Raw genomic sequence first — 22,336 nt, forward strand, 5'->3', positions numbered from 1 at the left:
AAAGGTCACCTTGGGCAGGAGCCCTCAAGTAGGGCTTCCTACCCTACTTCATATGCAAGTGATTCCTAAGTGTTCTGAATGGACCCTTCTCTCATTCCACTGGACATATTCTCCCATGGATAAGCGCAGCTCTAAAGCTATACCATGAAGTCTCTCAGTGCTCCCAAATCCGATGTTAACTTATCTCTGGAATTCTAGACGCAGATCCAAGTGCCAAGCAGAATCAGGGTGGTGTTGATTACTGGTTCTGCCACTTAACTAACTTTGTGATCTTGGGGCAATTTACTCAACCTCTTTTAGTCTCAGCTTCTTTATCTGTAAAATGGTTTTAGTAGCAGCTACCTCTCAGGATTGTAATTCACTATTTATACCAGACCAACCATAGCTCAGCAAATACCAAGTGACACAACTCCAAGGACCACATGGGTAAGGAGCCCCTTCCCCCAGTGAGATCCCTATAAAACCAAGTGCTATCTTGAAAATGAGAAAGGGAAGGGTAAAATAACCTGAAAAACTGAGTCATCCAAACCTACTGAATTTCTTAGAGACTGACTAAAATAAATTTTTAGACCTGCCTGAGTTTACCAGAGTGGATTAATTTTAGTTTCCCCTGCCCCTGTTACTCAGCAGGGTGGGGGCATTGTGAACAAGATCAAATCAGTTCTAGGAAAGAGAGAAGACTAATAATATTGCACATCTGAGTGTAATATGAGTGAATTTGTGACCCAGCTGCTGGAGTTCAGATTTTATCCTAAAGACAGGGGGGAGCCACTGAAGAAATTTTGAACAGAGGAGTAAATGTGATCATATCCAGAAATTAGAAGGATGATTTGGGCTGCTGGGTGGAAGGAGGGATTGAAGGCATTTGAGAGTAAAGGCAAGAAGTAATGACAGGGCATTGAAATGAGGTAGGGGAATAGGATTAGAGAGAACAGGAAAGCACTGAGAATATTGGAGAGTTACAACTGGCAGGACTTAGAGACCTAGACCTATAGGATATGGGGGGTAAGAGGGAGGAAAAAGTCTGGGATAACTCCCAGCTTGGTGATAGGGATACCGTGATGCTATTTACTAAGATAGAGAACACAGGAGAAGGGGTAAGTTTCAACAGAGGGTTGGGGTGGGGAGGTGATGAATTCTCTTTTGGATATGTTGAATTTGAGGTACGAATTGGACACCCAAGTTGAGATGTTCAATAGGCAGTTGGATAAACAGGTCTGAGGTTCAGGAGAGAGGTCCAGGCTGAAGGTAACATTGTGTGAGTTTCAGCAAAACAGTTGTAGTCAAACCAGAAAAGTGGAAGAACTCACCCAAGAAGAATAGGAACTGGTTTAAAGAAAAAGATATATTTATAATCAGATACCTGAAACCTAAAGACAAGGATGCCTGAAGAACAACTGGAACTAATAGACACAAAAGCCATTAGGTTCTCTCTCCACTTATCTCTCTTACTTTCTGCCTGTCTCCTTCATTTCCGTCCCCTGCCCTGCCCCAGCATTGTCATCCCCACCCCCAGTCTGGCTTCCAATGCTCTTCTGGTCCACATGGTGAAAAACAAGACTTCAGACAATCCCATAGCTTAAAATCTTAATGTCTAGGCATCCAACAAGACACTGGCTTCATTTTCTTGGTTGCAGTTTGCAGATTTCTCAGGAAGTACTCTGATTGGCTCAGCTTAGTTAGATGCTTAACTCTGGACCAATCAACTGGGGCCAAGGGATCGATGAGGATCAGATTGCCTAACATGACCCACATCATAACTGCATGGACACTGGGGTGAGTGGAGGAGGAGAAGAGAGATTCTGAAAAAGCAGAACGGCAGTTGTTCACTATAGTCCATCCTTTGCCCAACACAAACACATTTTTTCCCTATATGTATGATTCCCCAAATGCCCTCACCTATATAATCCAACCATCTCACTGTACATATGCCAATAAATTCATCTCCTTTTCAGTGGAGGGCAGCTCAATGACACATCCAGCTACTGCTTCTGGAGGTTATATCATAGGACCAATATTCTTCGTGTATAGTTTCCCTGGGTAATGTCCCTTCATGTTCTAGTCAGGTCTCTATAGGGTGTGAACATGGCTTCTAATAATCCCATTACCTTTGTTTGAACTGCCTTTGAACTACCTTTAAACCACTCCTCCCCACGCCCCCAAAAAAACCCCTGATATTTAGAGATGGAAAAAATAGAGAATAAAATGGAGTAAAAAGAAAGCATTGTATGGTGGTCACTATCCAGAACATTGTCTATAATATTTTGGCCACGAATAACAATGACGATGATGGGACTAGGAAATCTCCTGGCAGCTGTGTGTTGACTCACTTCTTTGGCTGCAGAGTTCCTCCATCAGCCAATCTGGCTGCCCCAGGTTTTGCCCACAAAGACAAGATTTCTTACCCAGTGCTCTGAGAGCACCATTGTGGAGGATTTCTCTGTGGGGTACTCTACTATTTAGCACTACACTTTCTGGTGGTGTCTTAGGGATTTTCCTGGAATTGAGCAATCACAGATCTCTGCATTTATGAGGATTGGGTATGGTTTTATTTTTCCTCCCAGATGATACAATTCTTTTACAACTATTCTTTTAAAATCAGCCATCTGTTAGTCTCATCTGTGGGGGGGTGGGGAGAATTCCTTTGGCTAATACTATATTTCATTGATCCTAAGGCACATTTTTTTCTAGTTTAAACAACTCTGAAATCAGAATATGTCTTACAATTAATGGCATGTAATAGTTTTTAAGCCTCTTTTTTTAGTTATTCATTTAGTAATTCAAATAACTTGCCTCTTATAATTGATGGAACATGTGATTTACTAAATACAGTAATTTTATCAGTCAGAGTTCTTTATCACAAATAATAGAATCCACTGGATAGTTGAAGCATAAAAGGGATTTGTTAAAAGATATTACTTAAGGGGCTTCCCTGGTAGCGCAGTGGTTGAGAGTCCGCCTGCCGATGCAGGGGACACGGGTTCGTGCCCCGGTCCGGGAAGATCCCACATGCCGCGGAGCGGCTGGGCCCGTGAGCCATGGCCTCTGAGCCTGCGCGTCCGGAGCCTGCGCTCCGCAACGAGAGAGGCCACAACAGTGAGAGGCCCGCGTACTGAAAAAAAAAAAAGATATTACTTAGCTCAGAATCGTTAGGAGGGCTAAGGAAATGGACTTGAGGATAAGTTTCTAGGAACAACACCCAAACCATACCATACAACCTGATGAGGAAATCACAGTCATTACCACTCCAAGCACTAAGCTCTACGGCACTTCTGTGGTAAGAACTCGGTTCTGCAACCACTAGGAAACCAATGCTGTTACTACTACCATTCCCAAAAGCTAGATACTTGCGCTATATGAAAATGAAGTCCTATGTCCAACCTGCTTCCTTTCTTCATCAGTCAGAATTCGTTAGGCAACACAGTAGTTACAAACAACCCCCAGATCTTACTGGCTTAAAATAGCAAAGATGTATTTCTTGCTCAGCTACAGTTCCAGCATGGGTGAAGTGGGGAGGAAGAGCCTTGCTCACTGTGGTCACTCAAGGATCTAAGCTTTTGGAAGCTCCACCATCTTACAATGATGCCACCTTCTTGATATGAACCTTCAGAGTTGGCTGTGGCAGAAGAGAGTGAGGGAAAACGTGTACTGGCTTCTGCTCACATTGCATTGATCAAAACAAATCTCGTGGCCACAAGTGCAATCCTCCTGGTGCTTAGAAGGAGAGGAGAACCAGAAATATTGGTGAACTTTGGTGATATTTACCTTGCTCATATCGCTCACTTCCAATCAAAATCTCACGTGGGGGAAGTAGCATGCCTATAGACAAGCTGCAAGGGGTGCTGGGAATTTTAGTTCTGACTTCTGTACTGAGGAGGCTAGGTTTTAAAATGGGAATTTTCCCATGTAGAAAAACTATTTAAAAGTTGAACACATCCATGAATACAACAGACTTCCACTTCCATAATCAATACTAGAATCTTGTAGGACCATGCTCTCTGAATCTTCAGGTTTGCCAAGAAGATGCAAGGTCTGTGCAAGCTCTTGGAGCAGTTTCCCTTTTGTAGCACTACATCTGGGGGCTCTTTCAATCTCTCTGACTATGGCTTCTGGCTTCATGGGACATCTTAGGCTGGAGTAACAGGACTGGAAACCTTTCTTCTTCAACCTGCCCTTGAATGATGCCTTTGCCTCGCCTACATTCCATTCAACTCATTTTACGATGAGAGGCACCGTCACATGCGCCTGGAAGGGTAAATCCAAAATGGTGGTCTGCAAGCAGTTAGAGGACAACAGAGTAAGTGTTAACTTATTTAACTTGGATAACGAAATGTGTTTCATTCTTGACCTCAGACTGCTAGGAGCTAGGTCATTATGCGCCTGGCTGAACTGTAGACGCTGAGTTATTGGCCGTTCACTGATGTTGATGCCCTGATTAGGAAACTGAGAGGTCCCAGAAATCAGGGTGGAGGTACGTTGGAAGAGCCAGAGGAATTGAACAAGCCCTGCTTTTTGTCCCCACCCTGCCTTCTCTCTCTCCTTTTTTCTCTCCTGATAAGCTTCTGATGCTTTCTCAGTCCACATAATAATAATAATAAACCCAGCTTCTTACAGTTCTCAATTTTATAGCTTAAATCCAGGTACCTAACAAAATGTTGGCTCATCCCTTTCAGTTCCAGTTCAGGCTTATTCTTCTCAGTTACAGGTCCAAAATTTCTAGGGACTGGCTCTCATCAGCCTGGCTTTGGTCAGATGCCATTCCCTGCACCAGTGACCTGTGGAGGGGGTGGGCGGTGGGGTCATAGGATGGGGACTCCCCTGATAACCATATGAGTTCCCACCAGAAGGGAAACAAAATGTAAAAGAGGATACCATACTAAGGTTCATGGGTGCAGGGGAAAAGATAAATATTCAACGTAAATAAGGAAGAAGCTCTCAGAGAGAAGGAAAACTGGGAGGGAACATAGTTTTAAGGAAGCCAAGAAAGGACAGAGGTTCAAGAAGGAGGGAGAGGTCAGCAATCCAAAATGTCATAGAAGGTCCAGTAGTTTATAGAAAGGGACCATTGGATTTAAGAACAAGGAGGTTGTTGATTATCTTGGCAAGAAGTAGTTGCAGTGGACAGTAGAGATGGGGTATGTGGTGGACGCCGGATTTTAGTGGTGTCATGAGTAAGAAGTGGATGCAGTATAGATGATTGACTGGAAGAGTTAGGTGGAAGGAGAATAGATACAGAAGGATGTAGGATTAGAGGAAGTTTTCTTTCTTTTCTAAAAATTTCTTATGTGTTTCTTACACAGGCATGTTTACATACTGGTGAGAAGGAACCAGGAGAAAGGATATAATTGATAGCTATTTTTATCATGACTCTCCATCTCCCCTGGGCTGTACAGATCCAGGCATGCAGGGAGAGGGATGAGGGATGGAAGCTAAGGCCCTGGCAGAAGATGTGAACCACTTCAACTTTTGCTAGGCCACACTGGAAAGTAGGGCAGAGAGAGGAGGTGCCTGGCCTCAGCATTGGGTGACCCAGGTTGGGGCCCAGGGAGTACCCAAGACCCTGGGATCGTACCATGGTCTGTGCCCAGACAGAGAGGCCTTGTGTAGAGAACAAAGGGGCCCAGGGCTGCAGCCAGCAAGTGGGGGCAGGGTAGACACAAAGCAGTTACACTCTGGGACAGGCAAACTTGCCATGTGCTGTGGTTCCTATCTCAGAACTGTGCCTGTCGCTGCCCCCTCCGCACTTACTCCTTCCTCCTCCTGCTTTCTCAGCTCCCCTTCCCCGCCTCCCATCACTCCTCAGCTGCTGCCCCCAACTTCAGCTCTCAGCATCCCTGAAGCTGGCTCACCAAGGTCACTTTCATCTCCTTGTCACAGCCAATGAATACTTTTCTGCCTTTATCTTTGTTGACTTCTTGGCAGCAGTGAGGCTGTTGAGCAGTGAGGCCCTTCTTGAAACCCTACCTTTCCTTGACTTCCATGAAGCCACTCTCTCTGGGAACGTTTATTCCTCCTCCTAAAATGACAACTATTGTTTATGAAGCACCCAGAGCTGTACGTGCATCACAGATATCCCTCACCTTCATACAGACCAGGTCCATGGAGCAGATGAGGGAACCGGGGCTCAAGGCAATCAGGGGGCTTTCCTAAGGCTCTACAGCAGCAGTGATAGCCTGGATTATAACCCGAATTTGCTGCATTGCCCCCAGCTCCGGCATGCTGCTTGGCTGCCTCACCTCTCCGGTCCCTCCTCAGCCTCCTTGGTGGGCTGTGCTCTCTGCACCCACTCCCCTCCCCTCCCCTCCCCTCCCCTCCCCTCCCCTCCCCTCCCCTCCCCTGCTGCTGCTGTTGTTACAATATTAAGAGCTAAGATTTATGGAGTGTTTACAACATAGTAGGCACTGTGCTAAGTTCTTTATACACATCATCTCATAAAATCCTTACAGCCCTATGAGGTAGGTGCTGTTTTCCCATTTTCCACTTAAGGAAACTGAGCCTTAGAGAGATTAATCACCAGGTCAAAAGGAGCCCGGGTTTGTCTGACCCCAGAGCGCATTCTTGTAACAACTGGCCAGATGGTTTCGTGCCTTACACTTGACATGTCTACATCTGACCTCGGCTACCCCTTACGTGCTATGTAACCGCAGGCAAGTGATTGAATGTCTGAGCCATGGTTATTATCAACTTCCCCAGAGTCTGTACTCCTTCTGTGCTCACCAGTTCAATAAACAGTCCTACCATCTTCCAAATCAACAGGGGTTGCAAGTGACTCTTCCCTCTCCACCCCACATTCATCAAGACGTGGGGTGGAGAGGGAAGGGAGAGGGCAGACTGTGTGCTCTTCAAAGCACAGTTCTCCAAACTGGTGGTTACCAGTGGGGAAAGGGAAGTGGGGAGGGAAAACAGAGAGGTAGGGGAGTAAGAGGTACAAACTATTAGGTATAAAATAAGCTACAAGGATATACTGTACAACACATAGAATATAGCCAATATTTCATAAAAATTATAAATGGAGCATAACCTTTAAAAATTGGGCTTCCCTGGTGGCGCAGTGGTTGAGAGTCCGCCTGCCGATGCAGGGGACGCAGGTTCGTGCCCCGGTCCGGGAAGATCCCACATGCCGCGGAGTGGCTGGGCCCGTGAGCCGTGGCCGCTGAGCCTGCGCGTCCGGAGCCTGTGCTCCACAATGGGAGAGGCCACAACAGTGAGAGGCCCGCGTACCGCAAAAAAAAAAAAAAAAAAAAAAATTGTGAATCACTATATTGTATGCCTATAACATATAATATTGTACAGCAACTATACTTCAATTTTTTTAAGAATGAAAAAAAGGCCAGGAAAAGCTCAGTAGTCACTGCCCCAGCCCTAGTCCTTCGACCTGCTCTCAGGCCTCACACATCATTCACTCAAAGTGCCTTACTCAGGCCTGCTGCTGCTCTCATCACCATGGGTTCCACATTCTCTTCCTCCTTCCCATCCTCTGCACGGCCCCCAGAGCAATCTTTCCCAAACACAAACCTGGCCAGGCCTCCCCAGCCCCCAGGGCCCCCTGACTCTCAGCAGAAGCCCCTGAACCTCAGCCTGGCTTTCAAAGCCCAGCCTGCCCAGCCCCACCTCCTCTGCTACCCCAGCTCCCGCAGGAGGGGCCTCACATTCCTGCCCTTACCCCCCCCCCCCGGGGCCGTGTCCCCTCCCTCTCCACAGTCCTCCCCACAACTGGTATGTGTTCCTTCTGGTGACACTGAGCCCAGAGGTGGGTGTGCTCAGGTGTGCAAAACTGGTGATGTTTCTCTATTTTAGAAACTAAATAATTATATACACGAAATATATATTTATATATAAATTATATATACATTTACATAAATATATAAGCCAAATATATAACTGTATTTTATAAACTAAATATATGGTTGCACAACAATGCGAATATACTTAATAGCACAGAACTATACACTAAAATGGTTAAAGTGGTAAAACCAAACCAAACCAAACCAAATGTAACTCCTCTCCAAGGTCCCAGTCCCTGGAGCAGTAGGAAGGTCATTTTGGGGGCCCCTCCTCACCCCATCCTCTCTAACTGTGCAGAGGTCCTGGGTATTTGATGCTGTGATTCACATGGTCTCTGCTGAGATTCCCAGGCTGGAGCTCAATGTCCAGGAGCCTCCCTTCCCAAGCCCACCCTGACCCCTCTCCTAGGGCATCTTTAGGGAGTGTTTATGGGTCCCATCTGCCCATGCAAACGCAGACCCCCTCTTCATTTGGAGGGACTCTCTGGATGGCTTTGCCCTCTCTCCCCTCTCCTTAGCAAAATCCCCGGAAGAAGCTTAGGCCTTCAGAAGGCAGAGTCAGGAAGATGTCTGTGGCTGGCTCAGCCTTGGGCCTGAGATCCTCACCCCACGAGACAGGGAGAAAAAAAGGCCCAGCCTTCTGCCTGAGACAGGAAATAGAAGACAGGCGGCAACTCAGCGAGCTAAGCCGGCACACCAACACCTGCCTCAGGCGGTCAGATCTCTAGGGGGCAGCAATCAAAAGGTATCTTTTCCTGCTTGTACAGACACACACTAACACACAGACACATAACCCATAATCAGAGACACACAGCATGCAAGCAGAGACCTGTATGCAGAAACAACAAGCTTAGCCACAGACACGGGCATGTACATGAAAACACACATCCATATGGGACACATGTGTCTAACACTCACTACACACATATTACATATCCAGGAAAACACACTTAAAGAGGTTCACAGGTCTCCATAATACACACACACACACACACACACACACACACACACACACACACACACACACACACACACACAGACATGCCCGCCCAAAGGTAAACCTACCAACAGACTCAACAGTTGTCAGCAAATGTGTTTTGGACCAATGACCGAGGAAAGAAGTCAGAGAGAAAGACCCAGATCAGTTTTCTAGAGATTGGAAGAGTGTGTGTTATGTGGAGGAGAGGCTGGTGGGAGAGAGCCAGGTAGAAACAGGGAAGGAAGAGATCCTGACACCAAGGAACGAGTGTAATGATTATATGGTTCCAACTACTCACCTAGCCCTCATTTACCCATCTGTTCAGTTAATAGTTACTGAGCTGGGTTCTCTGCTGGGCTTGGTAGGCAGAGAGCCTGGTCCCCAGCCCTGTCCTCGCAGGCATGAGCTGTGAGGGAGAGAGGCCTATCCGTGAGCAGCTGTAACAGAGATGGCAAGTGCTGTGATGGGGGATACACACTCTGGGCAGCAGTGGAAGGTAGGCAATGTCAGGGAAACTTGAAATGAATATTGAACAAGTAGGAGTTGGGGGGATGAAAGAGATGGGTGAGGAGGTCAACTTAGGCTAAAGGAACAGCATATAGGAACGTCTGATATTAGTTTTCTGTTGCTGTTTTAATAAATTTCATACATTTAGTGGCTTCAAACAACGCAGATTATTCTCTTACAGTCTGAAGGTCAGAGGTCTGAAATCAGTTTCACTGGGCTAACGTCAAGGTGTGGGCAGACTGGGTTCCTTTTGGAGGCTCTGAGAGGACAATCAATTTCCTTGCCCTTTCAGCTTCTAGTGGCTGCATGTGTTCTTTGGCTTGCGGACCCTTCCTACATCTTCCAGCCTCTGCTTCCATCATCCCATCACCTTCCCCTCTGACTCCCACGACTCCTGCCTCGTTTCTATTTGGATGGCTGTGATTACATCCACAGCACCTGATAATCCAGGATAATCTTCCCATTTTAAGAGCCTTAACTTAATCACAGTTGTAAAATCCTTTTACCATGTAAATTAACATTCCCAGGTTTGGGGAATTAGGATGTGACTTTATTTGGGGGCCATTATTCAGCCTATCACGGGGTGGGGGTGGGGTATATTATCTCACAATTTTCAAAACATCCTCTAATGTAAATCTTGTTAGCTGCAGATTGAAGAGGAATCTGAGGCTCGAGATTAGGTGATTTACCTTAAACCAAAAGAGATAGATAGATTGATAGATAGATAGATGATAGTCTTTTAAAACTGAAACAAGTTACATGCTTATTATTTTTAAATGATTTATAAGCCATATAAAAGAATACAGAGAAAAATGCAAGAAGTCACTCAAAAATCTCACCACCCAGAAATGGTCAGTATTAACATTTGTGTGCAAAAAGCATTGAGAGATTGAGAGAGAGAGAGGTAGAAATAGAGCCAGACAGATAGAAAAATGAAGGAGACATACTACAGAAGCTATTTTCTTAACCAAAGTACAAAGTGTACTGTTACTTGAATTTAATAGAGGGGAAAGAAACTAAAGTGAAAATGGAGGAACAGCTGAACTTCAGCTAATATTCCTTCACCTCAAAAAAATATTCACTCTTAAAAGACCCCTCTCGAGAAAAACGATTTCAGTTAAGAGATTGGAGTAGGATTTTTACAATTATGTTTCAGTTTTATACGCATATTAGTCGCTCTGAACTGTGAAAGAAAATGTGATTAGTACTTCTGCCCTCCTTCGCACTCCTTTTCTCCATTCCAGATTATATTGCCAGTGTTGTTTTTACTTTATCAGGCTTTATAATATTTACATTCTGTTCTGCAACTAAAATTCCTAAGGTTGAATCTTAATCTAAATGCAGTTAAGTCCTTTTCCCATGAAGTTCCCTTTCTCAGCCCCTTGTTTTGATTCATCTCTTGGCCGATTGGATTTTGTCATTGAGTAGTTTTTCCAGAAGGGCTCACGAGTTCTGTATCCCCAAATTCATGATTGAGATCAACCCCTTGGTTGGTTAGCTTTTGGGGTTATACTTTCTACCCTCAGAACTTTGTAGATTTTGATTCATTATCTTCCTTTGATGAATGTTATCTTGGAGAAATTTGAGATCAGACTGAATTTTCCCCCTGAGATGACTTGCCTTTTCTGCCTAGATTCCTAAAGTATTCTTATTTTATCCTCTAAGTTTGGTTACTAAATCAGTGTGTCTTAATGTCAGTGCTATTCCGTATCAATTCTTTTAGCATATGGTGTGCACTCCCAATCTGAATATTCAGTTCTTCCTTCATTTCAGGGAAAGCTTTCCTGTGTTTCATACCTTAATAACTTTTTCTGTTCCATTTTTGGAACCTCAACTTTAGGGCTGCTAACAGTTATGCTTATGGTAGCTCGTCTTCGTCCTATCTATTAACTTCACTCTAATTGCTTTAATATCTTTACCTTTTCCCATCACATTTACTCGATATCTCAAGCCTTTCCTACACATTACTTTGGTGTCCAGTCGTATCCATTCTGTGTTTTGCTGTTCCTGGTTTATTTATTACATCTGTAATGGTATTGTTTTGGTCCTTTATTATTTTCCCTTAGTTCCGTGATCTCCCTTTTCATCTCATTCTGTTGTTTTTATCTTGTCTTTGAGTTCTTGTTCTATTGATTTCATGCTATTATTAAGGCCTTTTATAACAGGAAGAACTTGCCAGGAATCTGCTTTTATTCCTTTGGTTGTGTTTTCTTCTAGTTTGGGCTCTCTATCTATTTTTGCATTCTGTCTTCCTTGTTCCTTTCCTTCCCTCCCTCCCTCCCTTCCTTCTTTCCTTCCTTCCCACCTACATTGTGGCTGTGGTCTCTGTGCCTAGAGGCCATGCCCTTTCCTTCCCTCTTACATCTGCCACGGCTCACATTTAGCACACCTCTCCTTGCTCCGGAGTTGAGCCCCTTCCCATCTTGTCTGGACCAGTTTATCTTCCCCTGGGAGCTATGGTTTAAAAGTGGACTGTTGCTTTCACACCCACCCGCCCCATTTCTGCAGCCTGAGGGTGGCTTGGCTGGGGCTGCCTGCTGACCTTGATGGGGCCTGAGCGCTGCCTCTCCTCTGAGGCCCTGTTAGACATGCTGCTCCAGCTGGCGGGTGGGGCACATCCCATCCTGTGGGCTTTGGCTTGCCGCCCTAACCTCAGCCCAGCACCCTGGAAGATGCAGAGCCAAGGCAGCTCTTCCTGCCTCTCCCGAGGTCTCGTGGAAGAACACAGGGGCTTCCATTTACAAAGGGTTTTTTCCCCCAGATTTTTCCTAAGGCTACCTATTTACTCAACAGCCCACATCTCTCAGATTACAGTATATTAGTGAGAATTCTTGGTGTTCTGTTGACTTGCCTTTTCTCAATGCTACTTTGGGGCATGGGGTTAGGAGACACGCCACTCACTCATTGCACCAGAATCTTCTGTTATTTTCCTTGGCTATCACATTTTAAGGTTTATAAAAGGAATTTCCAGGCTTCCCTGGTGGCGCAGTGGTTGGGAGTCTGCTGCCAATGCAGGCGGCACAGGTTCGAATCCTGGTCCGGGAAGATCCCACGTGCCGTGGAGAAACTAAGCCCGTGCGCCACAACAACTACTGAAGCCCGCGCGCCTAGAGCCCGTGTTCCGCGGCGGGAGAAGCCACCGCAGTGAGGGGCAGGCGCACCGCAGTGAAGAGTGGCCCCCGCTCGCTGCAACTAGAGAAGGCCTGCGTGCAGCAACGAAGACCTAACGCTGTCAAAAATAAATAAATGAAATAAATACATTAAAAAAAAGAAGAATTATTTCCTTGTTTGGTTGGACTTGAGCTGGTAACAGCATTTTTGTTTTGGTTTGTTTTGGCTTTTGTTCAGTTGTTAGTGGGTGGGTAGGATAGAGTGGAGTGATTCTGTGACTGTGGCGTCACTTTGCCGTCCTGTCTCCGAGATTCCCAGACTTGCTCTGTCCATACCTCCCCCCTCAGAGCCCTCCTCTGGGCAAGATCCTAGCAGCACCGCCCCCATCACTTTCAGGTCGCAGAGGTGAGACAGGGGCCCGCTGGACTAGGCCTCAGCACACAGTGGGTGCCCAGCCCACGGCAAAGCGGAATGAGCAGGGAGTGTCTCACGCAGGCAGCATCAGAGGGACCTCAAATGCTTCACAGGAGCGCATCGGGCAGGGAACAGCATGAACCAGGGCATGGCGATAGGAGAGGTAGAAACAATGATCGGGGATCGGGGTAGGGTGGGGTGAGGGTGAGGTGTCCAGCTGAAGGAGTGTCAGCTGAAGGGAGCAGAAGGAGAGAAGCTGGAGAGGAGGGCAGGCAGGGCCTAGGCGTGCAGACCGGCCTGGGGGCTGCCCCTGTGTGTGACCAAAGCCCTTAGTGTCTGGACTCTCAGGGATACTGTCGTGGGCAGGGGCGGGCACAGGTAGGGGAAGCCTGGTCCTACCTCTTCTCCCCATCTCAGCCCCTGCCAGGGAAACTTCTCTGACTGAGCCACTCCCATGGCCTCCCTGTCCTGGTGTCCCAAGAGGCTCCTGCTCTCTCCGCCACAGCCACAGGCAAGGCCTCCGCCCAGCCACACTGGGCACACACGGACACATCACAGACATGCCCCCTGCTCACCCAGTCACACAAAAGCGTAACCGCACGGCCGTGCACCATCACACAAACTTGCCCGTGATGGCGCAGTGACACACGCTATTGCCAGCACACTTTGCACACAGCCCCGCACTGTCTGGCTCCCTCTGGGGCCTTTGGCTCTGATTCTCCTGAGAGCTTGCCCTGCCCCCTGGTGGCCACTCCCCAAGCCACTGACCTTCTGGAAGGACCCAAACGGTCCACCCCCTCCAGGGCCTGGTTCCTGTGCAGAGAAGCTTCTAGCCTTAACAACCTCTCCCCTCAGACTGGTGCCATCTGACAAGCCGTCTCGGACCCACTTGCTCCCAGGTAGGCCTCTCCTATCAGGCCAGCGCTGTTAGGTGAGGCCTTCTCAAACAGGCTGACCAACTCTCTCAGTCTCCTGGGGCTGAGGGGTATTCGGTGCTAAAACTGGGCAAGTCCCAGGCAAACTACGACGAGTTGGTGAGCCTATTCTGGGACCTGTCTGCCTCCAGAGTAGCTTCTCCTGAGACTGGACCCTTCAGATGCTCTCTGGATCAGCCTATCCCCTCAGACTGGCCCTCCCAAACACGATCTCTTCAGCAGTGTGTCCCGCACCAGTCTCCCCTCAAACTAACCCTGTCACGCAGGCCCTCTCAGACCCGCTCAACTTCAGGTTAGCCTTCCCCATCATAGTGGCTCTGTCAGATAAAGCCCCTTCCAGCCTCTCTCCTCAGACTGGCTCCATCCGACTCTTCTCCTCAGACCTCCTTCCCCTCCACCCTCCTCTGAGGAGAGGAGAGGGGTGTGAGGACTACACTCCAGCCCTTCTTGCCCCCAGGTCTTTAGCCTTACATCCACAGGCAGGTGCTACCACCTGAAGGTCCTTTCTCTACCTGTCCACATCCAGTAGCTCTGGCCTGTGGGCACAGTGAACACGTGGGCCCCAAGACATAGAGACACACAGGTGCAGGACACGGGGCTGGGTTTGCAGCCAAGCATTCCGTTCTCACCTGTGACAATGAACTTTCTCAGAGTCCCAGCCTAGGGAGTTAAGGGAGCTCACCGGCTCTGGGGGGTTCTCAAAGCCAGAGGCTGCACGGAGGTATTCCTGCCTGCTGTCTCCCGACCACCTTCCCTCTCCTGGCTGGCTGCTGGGAGGCAGACGTGGGATGCATGTGCTGACAGCTGCCTGCCCGGGAGACTGAAGGGCAGGCAGGCGGCCGAGAGGGGGCAGCAGAAGCCAGGACAGCCCCCGGCTCAGGCCAGAGAGGCACAGCAGTCACAGGCTGGGGTCTGGACCAGGGCAGGAACACACAGAGGGAGGCAGAGAGGGAAGGACTGCCAGACTCGGGGAAGAGGAACAGAGACACAGAGCTGGTGATGGAGACAGACACACAGAGAGACAGAAACACAGAGAGAGACAGAGAGACTCTGAGATGGAGATAGACCCGGAGAGACCGAGGGAGGGAGGCAGAAAAGGAGAAGACTGAGAAATAGGAAGGAGGGACAGAGGCAAAGACAGGGATGGCGACAGAGAAAGAGACGGCTAGAGAGACAAAGAGGGCAGCAGAGACAGGAGACGTAGAGAGAGAGAGATGGGAGAGGGACATGCAGAGAGAAACACAAGGACAGGGACCAGGACAAAGACATGTTCAGCGATAGGCATGGGACGGAGACAGAGACAGGAATGGGTTCAGAGAGGAGAGGATGGGGCAGAGACAAGTTAGTGTTATAGGAATGGGGCACAGAGGAGGGTTCCCATCCCCAGTGCCCCTTGAAGGAGGAAGGAGAACTGTAGTGAGCTGAAAGGCTGGGCTGCTGTGCACCTTGGGCCTGGGATCCAAGTCTCCCCCTGCAGTGCCCCCAACCCCCAACAGCAGTGTTTTCATTCTCCACGTTCTGATCTAGCTCCAAGAACTGATGTCCCCAGCTCCCCAGAACCGCGATGAGCTACAACGGATGTGGAAGGGACAGCAGGCAGAGGCGGCAGCAGACAGATGGCAGCCAAGACCCTCTAAGGCGAGCAGCCCCTGTGAGCTCGAGGGCCAGGACCCCCAAGGAGGGATGACCACCTCCGGGCTGAGGTCCAATCTGGTCAGAGGCAATGACACTGCCCCTCCGGCCACCTCAGGGCTTAGGATGGGGCTGGGTCTCTCCCTTGGGGTTAGGGGCAGGGAGACGGCCCAGTCCTCCTCTCCATCGGCCTCTGAGGCTCCAGCAGTCCCCCTCCCCTCCATCTCCTCCCCAGGCCCCACGTAATTGCTTTCCCATGTTGCTAATGATGCCCAAGCCCTGGGTGGGCGGCGGGTGGGTCAGGGCTGACCAGGGCTCTCAAGGCAGGAAGGCAGCACAGGCCAGAGACTCCTTAATTCAGCCCTCCTACCGCAAGGACGGGGAAGGGGGAGGTTCAGACCCACCCCGGGAATACAATGTCCTTCGTGAGAGTTGGGGACCCACTACTCCCTCCACCCCTGCTGGACCTGGAGTGCAGGTTTCAGGCCCGAGCCACACCTCAGAGACCAGACAGACAGAACTGGGGGTCCAGGACACAGAGACAGGTCCACAGCCACTGCTCAGGATGTCCATCCTGGGAGCCTCTTCCTGTGGATGAGCCGTGTGCTCCCACAGCTGGGGCCAGGCTATTCGGCTCGAAACGCCACAGGCCTCTCTCCCCTGACACCGGCCTTTGCTTTCCATGGCCTCTCCCGCCTGGAACACCCGTCTCGTCCTCTAGTGCCCGGCCTGGAGGAGAGCCAGCCACCTTCGCTCTCAGCCCCTCACCCGCCCGGAGTCCTGCCCAGGCCTGACTCATCAGTACTCCTGGAACTGTGAAGCCCTCCTCCCAGGGCATCATCCCAGGCTGGCAGCGAGACCAGCAAAGAAATGCTCATTTCCTGACCCTGGTCTGAGGAGGAGGGTTTGAACCGGGGTGCACGTGTGACTCGGGGGCAGCAGCTCAGTGGCGGTGCGCGGCTCCGTGCCTGCCTGGGCGGTGGGGGCTTGGCTGTGCGTGGACCAGCGTGTTCTGGCTTCAACTCCACTTCTCTTGTTGCTCCAGCCGCCTGGAGCGTGGCCAAGCCCGGCTCCCGGGTTGGGGCTGTGGCCTAACCCTTTGCCCCCACCCCCAGGCCAGAGGTGCCGGCCAACTTGGCCCCAGCCCCGGGGATTCTCAGCCAAGGAGCTGCAGGGAGGCGGCTCCGACGAGGGGGGCTGGACCTGAGGCAGCCGGGGGCCTCTCCTCCGAGGGGAAATCAAAGGGATCCTGGAGTCCCGGTTTGGGGACCGGAAGGGTGTGGCGCTGGCCCAGAGCCTGAGTACCCGGTAAAGCCGAAGCCCGCTCCCCTCCCACTCACACTGAGTCCTCACTGCAGTCTAACCCTGGGGTAAACCTCGCACTCCGCGCCTCCCGTCCTGAAGCACGAGGCCAATGCCTGGTCATGTGCCAAGTGGCCTCCTTCGGGCAACCTCCCTGCCTGCCCAGGCTACTCTGCGCTCTGCACTCTCAGCCCTGGCTGAGCTCCAGGCCTGACCTGCTGGAACCCCGGCCTGTGTCTCCTGAATGGCCGGGATGACAACCCCTCCACCCCGAGGATGAAACCCGGCCTCCTCCCCTTCTTGCACCTCTGCCCCGTGGGTAAAGCCAGGCCTGGGCACCCGTGGAAGGCAGCTCCGGAGATGACCCCTGACAGACCTTGGCCCTGCCAGGATTCAGTAGCCTCCGGGGATGACTGGATGTCCCCGGCGTGGGACCTGCCTCACCGGGGCCCCTCGTTCCCCAAAATTCTGCCCGTGGCTTCCAGGGAGCTCTACCCTCCAAAGAGGCGGGAAGCCCTGTCCACGGACACACCTGCCTGAGAGCTGAGCTGCCTCTCCCCACCTGTCTGGAGAGGGCTGTCTCTCTCCAACTCTAACTGCTTCCCTCCTCCAGGCCTGGAAGGGGAGAGGTCCTTGGACAAGGGCTACCCTCCCAAAGTGGGTCCGGTCCAAGGACTCATGAAATGGTGACGTTTAATGAGAACCCCCCACCCCCGTATATACATCTGTAAAAAATTCAAATACAGCAAGTTACCACTGAGTCAGACTACAGGGGACTGACAGGGCATTAAATACTGCGGGGCAGGAGCAGGAAAAGGGGAGGGTCGTACAAAACAGGGGCGGAGGCGGGGCACTGAAAAGTGTGGGTGCCGGGGGAAGGGGATGGCCGGGCCCCCCCAGCGCCAGGAGCTTATAATCTGATGGTGGCAACAGAGACCCTGGAACAGACAGGAGGCTGGGACAGGAGGCGAGACTGTAATGTGAGGGGCTCCCCTCAGGCCCCCCAAGGGCTCCTGGGAGTCGCTGGCGTTGGAGGGCCCAGCCCCAGGGCTTAGGACGGAGGTGTGGGTGCTCTTTGGTGGGTGGGTTAGCTGCATGGCCCCCTGCCCTGAGCAGGGAGGGGGGCCGGCGTGGTGTGGCGGGGCTGGGGGGCGGCAGGCCCGGGCCTGCCGGGGTCTCTACAAATTGTGTCTCGAGAGAATGCCGAAGGTCCTCCTGCCCGTGTGCAAAATAGAAACCAGGGTGTTCAGGCTCAGCTCCGGCCTCCTGCTCCTTTGCAGGTGCGCTGGCATGTCCTCACGGGATGCCGGGCTCTGGGGGGACAGGGCAGGAGGCTGTGAGGGAAGAGGGTGGGGTCGGGGTCCCCTCGGGCTCCCCTCCACCACCCAGCCTCACTCCACTTACCAGATCAGGAGACTGCCGGCAGCGGCGGCAGCGGCAGCCAGGGCCAGGGTGACAAGGACACTGATGAAGAAGGGCGCCGAGGGTCCTCCGCCGCTGCCCAGCTCCCCGGGGTCACAGATCTTCGTGGTAGGCGGGGGTGCCAGGGAGCTGGTGGTGCTGGCCGTGGTCTCTGGGGAACATGGGGGAAACTCAGAGCCGGGCCGGGCCGGGGCTGGAGTCCCACCTCCATCTGGGGTCCACAGGCACACTGCTCCTGCTTCTCCTGTCAGACAGCCCCTGCCTCGCCCATCAGGCAGGTCTTTGCTTCCCCAAGGCACCCAGAGGCCCCCTCCATCAGAGGCCCCTACCGAGAATGTGCAGACAGCAAGGACGAGTGACAGCAGGGGCTGGACAGACCGACGGGAGTACGCCAGCCGCACGGACTGTGGAGACCCCTGGGGCAGGCGCTCCAAGTCCCGGGGGGAGGAGGAGGGAGGCCAGGGGGCGGGCTCACCGGGGGCCTGGGCCTCGGTGGTGAGGTGTCGTGGCTCCTCGGTCCAGGGTGTGGCGTGGGCGGCCACACTCCAGTCACTCCACGTCCCAATCTCATTGTCCTTGGCGGCCACCTGGATGATGTACTCCTTTCCGGCGTAGGCGTCCGTGATGGTGTGCGCCGTGCCATCCGACAGCTCCACCTGCAGCCAAATCACGGGGTGGGAGTGTATAGGGACGGCGGACCCTGGGGGGAGGACACTGAGAATATCCCTGGGAGAGTGAAGACTTCTCCGGGAGGAGACCGCTCCCCCCCCCCACCAACAGGGAGCAAAGACAGTCCTGGGGGAGGAGATCTTTAAGGAGATGAGAAATGCCCCAAGGGGAGAGTGAGGAGGACTTTGCTCAGTGTCTTCACTCTGCTGTCACCCCAGCTCTCTCACTAGCCCCAGCCCAGCCCCGACTTCAGTTCCAGCTGGAGGCGACAAGAGGAATGGGGTGAGACAGGCGTAATGTTGTGCTGCCCTCTCCCACTCCATCAAGGAGCTGTTTAAAGGGAAGGTTACAAACGCAGGCATGGAGCTAGGCTGCCCGAGTCCAAATTTTAGCTCCATCCCCTACTAACTAGGTGACTAAGTTACCTAACTTCCACATGCCCTGCGGTCCTCATCTGTAAAATGGCGTTAATGATCGCTCTCACAGGGTTGTAACGAGGACTCAGGCACATGGTGAGCACCAGAGAGACTTCAGCCAGCTCTGTCGTTACCACGGGTTCCAGCTCAGAGCCTGAGCTCCCAGATGCCCGGTGCACCCACCAGCCTGGCCCCGGCGGGGTTTCCCCCTCAGGGTGGCCTCACTTACAGTCATCGCCCTGCCTGAGGTGGAAAAGGGGTGGGGGGGGCAGCTCCTGGGGCGGCAGGACAGCAGGACAGCTGCTCCATTTCCTCCTGGAGGCATGGCCACCCCACCCCTGCCCTGGCCAGCCCCATCCTGAGGGTCTCCCCGCACCCTCCAGGCTGGCTTGCCTGTCCGGCGCCCCTCCCAGGCCCAGGCTGGGCTCTGGTTCATCTCAGCAGCACCCGCCGCCTCATTAAGGCGCCTCGTAAACAGGGGCAGCCGGCAGGGGCGGAGGAGGGCCGCCCCCCCCCCGCCCCCCGCTCTGGGCCACGTCTGGCTTCAGGGCATTTTTGGTCCCTGTTACACTCTTCCCCCAAGAAAACCAGGGTCTGGGCTACCTGACCTGACAGTCTGTGAGCCCATGTGCGTGTGTGTATGTGGATTCACGTGTGGGCAGCTGGGTCCAAGTGGGGCGGGAAAGCCTCCCAGTTCCTCCAGGGTTTGTGAGCCTGAGATAGGAGGTACTGGTAAAGGCCAGAGTCGGTATAAGAGCCATTTTGGGCCCAGATCTGGGCTCAGTTAAGTCCTACTCCCAGCCCTGGAAGATCGGTGGGCCCCAGAGACCCCTCTCTCCTGGAGTTGGGGCCCAGTTCCACCTCTGGTCCCCCAGGCCCCTTCTGCTCTGTAAAGACCCCCTCTGGCTAAGTAGCCCTAGCTCATTCCGCTCCTTCTCCCTCTTCCCAGGATTTGACCCTCGGGCCTCCTCCTTTGATTCTGTCCCCCGGATCTCCACATCTGTCTTTCCCCAAAGGGAGAGGGCCATGGGGAGCAGATCAAATTACCACCTCATTGGTGGGCTTACGGTGGGCAACCAACCATACCTCCAGGAATGTGGCCTAGAAGCGCAGTGCCCTCCTGGAAGCCACATCTCCTAGGCCTGGGCCCTTCTTGTTAGGTTGTCACTGATCCCTTAATCCACCCCCTTAAGAGAATGGCTCCACAACTGTCAGGAATTCCCTAGTTGCTGGCATCCGCCTTTCCTAGGAGTCCTCCATCCAGTCTGTGGCAGCAGACATCAAACATGCCCTCCCAGCCTTCCTGCTGAGTTAGGCCCAGAGCAGAAGATGCAGGGAACCCACGCTGGGTCCCAGTACTCACCTCCCCCTTGTCCATGCTGAGACAGCCCCTGCCAGACCTCATGGTGCCCATTCTTGTGTAATTCCTGACCTGTATCTCTCACATCCTCCTGAAAATCCAAGTGATGTTTTTCTCTGCTCTCCCCTCCACTGCCCCTCCCAATCATACACCTGCCTCTCTCCAAGCTTAAGGACTGGGGAGAGTCCATTCTGTTCAGAGCAAAACTCAAGTTCAGAAGAGCCATAAATCTAGCCAACCACAATACCAATGTGACATGGAGCAGGGATAACTTGTGCCACAGGCCACTCATGTTCTTGCCACAGAGCCCACATATTTTGCTCTGCCCGCGTCAGCGTTGGGGTCAGCTCTGCCCACAGTGCAGGCCAGTGGGTGGCCTTGGCATGTTAGTCACACGCACGTAGGGAGCATGGTTCCTGCTGGGGGCCACGTGTGTGCGTGCATGTTCCCGTGTGTGTGTGGTAGGCAGTGTGCCAGGTCCACTGCAAGGCGTGTGCACTGCGACGCGCAGGGCTGCTGCCTGTAGCTAGTTAGCAGGAGAGGGGGGCTTGTGAAACTAGACCCTGGTTATTAGCGATGCATTAGTCGCGGGCAGCTGGCCAGGTGGGAGGGACTCCGGACTCTGTCAGGGAACATATGAGCATGTAAGCAGCCTTTGTGGGAGCCAGGCCTGCAACCAGGACAGGCGCCCTGGAATCGAATTACGCGCTTTAAAGGCCAGCTGGGAGAGGCGCAGGAGGAGATGAGGTTGGAACCAGGTGGATGCAGTGGGGGCACAGGTTGACCCTGGGTGCCAGCCTGGGTTGCCCCAGGGCGCACCTTCCCAGCCCCAGACCTAGCCCACAGCCCTATGGGCCCAGGGCCCTCAAGGAGAGAGAAACTCAAGTCTGCCCCAAACCCCTGCCTGCTCCCCAGAGCTCGCTCTCATAGCTTGATCAACATCCCAGACCACAGCCCCCGCGTCCACTGCTTCGTTCCCGGTCCAGACCACCTTCTGACCCATAACTTTAAGCTGACCTCTAAGGTGGACTTGACTTTGGGGAGCCATGACACTAATCACGGCCTGAGCTCACACCCCAGATTGAGCTTGACTCTATTGCCTGATTCTGACCCCTTGAGCCCATCTGTGAGTCCTTGAGGACAGGGACTATCATGCCCCTTGGGTCCAGCACAGGCTCAGAGCCTGGCCCAGAGTGTAAGAGGGAGACGTCTGATCAGGGCTGAAGCCAGAGGTAAGAAAAGGGAAACACTGCCTGCCATCTGCCTCCCAGCCTTTCTCTCCACTACCATGCAGAGCCACAACGACAGATGCGTTCCTGTTGCCCTAATGGGGTCACCAGGAACCCCTAAGGATCTTAGATCAGGACACCTCCCTCAGCTCCATCCATCCTTCCAGGCCCACCTGGTCCCTTCTTTCCCCCGGAAAGCCTCTCTGACCGCCCTCAGGCTTCACATGGGAACAGCCGGCAGCAGGGATACAGGGGCCTCCCACACCGTGTGGCTCTGATTCAGGCTCTTGGGATCTGGGCAGGGTACTCACATGCTGCCACTGGTCCAGGATGAGGGGTCGATAGCGCAGAAAGAACTTGAGAGGAAAGGACTCGGGGTCAGGCCAGGTCGAGGGGGTCTGCCATGTCACCTCTAGCCGGCGAGGGTTGCTGGGCACTGGCCGGGCTACCACGTTTTCTGGAGGGTCAGGCTTCACTGTTGAGGAAACACAGCTTCAGTACCACACTGATCTCTTGGAACAACCCCATTTCGTCAACCCCAGCCGCCATGTCAACCAACGCACATCAGTAATCATC

General features: G+C 52.2%; 1 protein-coding gene across 3 annotated transcripts in view; it reads right to left on the minus strand.

The window, feature by feature from the left end:
- Positions 1-17,339: 17,339 nt before the first annotated feature.
- CNTFR (ciliary neurotrophic factor receptor) overlaps positions 17,340-22,336 on the minus strand; it is a 39,216-nt gene continuing 34,219 nt past the window's right edge. For all 3 annotated transcript variants that reach the window (XM_060155274.1, XM_060155275.1, XM_060155273.1), the window contains exons 7-10: positions 22,072-22,235; positions 18,562-18,742; positions 18,069-18,237; positions 17,340-17,977 (exon numbers count right to left, since the gene is read on the minus strand). In XM_060155274.1, coding sequence (XP_060011257.1) covers position 17,977; positions 18,069-18,237; positions 18,562-18,742; positions 22,072-22,235 — 515 coding nt within the window. In that variant the 3' untranslated portion in view covers positions 17,340-17,976. The remainder of the gene's footprint in view (positions 17,978-18,068; positions 18,238-18,561; positions 18,743-22,071; positions 22,236-22,336) is intronic.

Source organism: Lagenorhynchus albirostris, chromosome 7 (assembly GCF_949774975.1).
Source record: "Lagenorhynchus albirostris chromosome 7, mLagAlb1.1, whole genome shotgun sequence".
NCBI classification, from domain to species: domain Eukaryota; kingdom Metazoa; phylum Chordata; class Mammalia; order Artiodactyla; family Delphinidae; genus Lagenorhynchus; species Lagenorhynchus albirostris.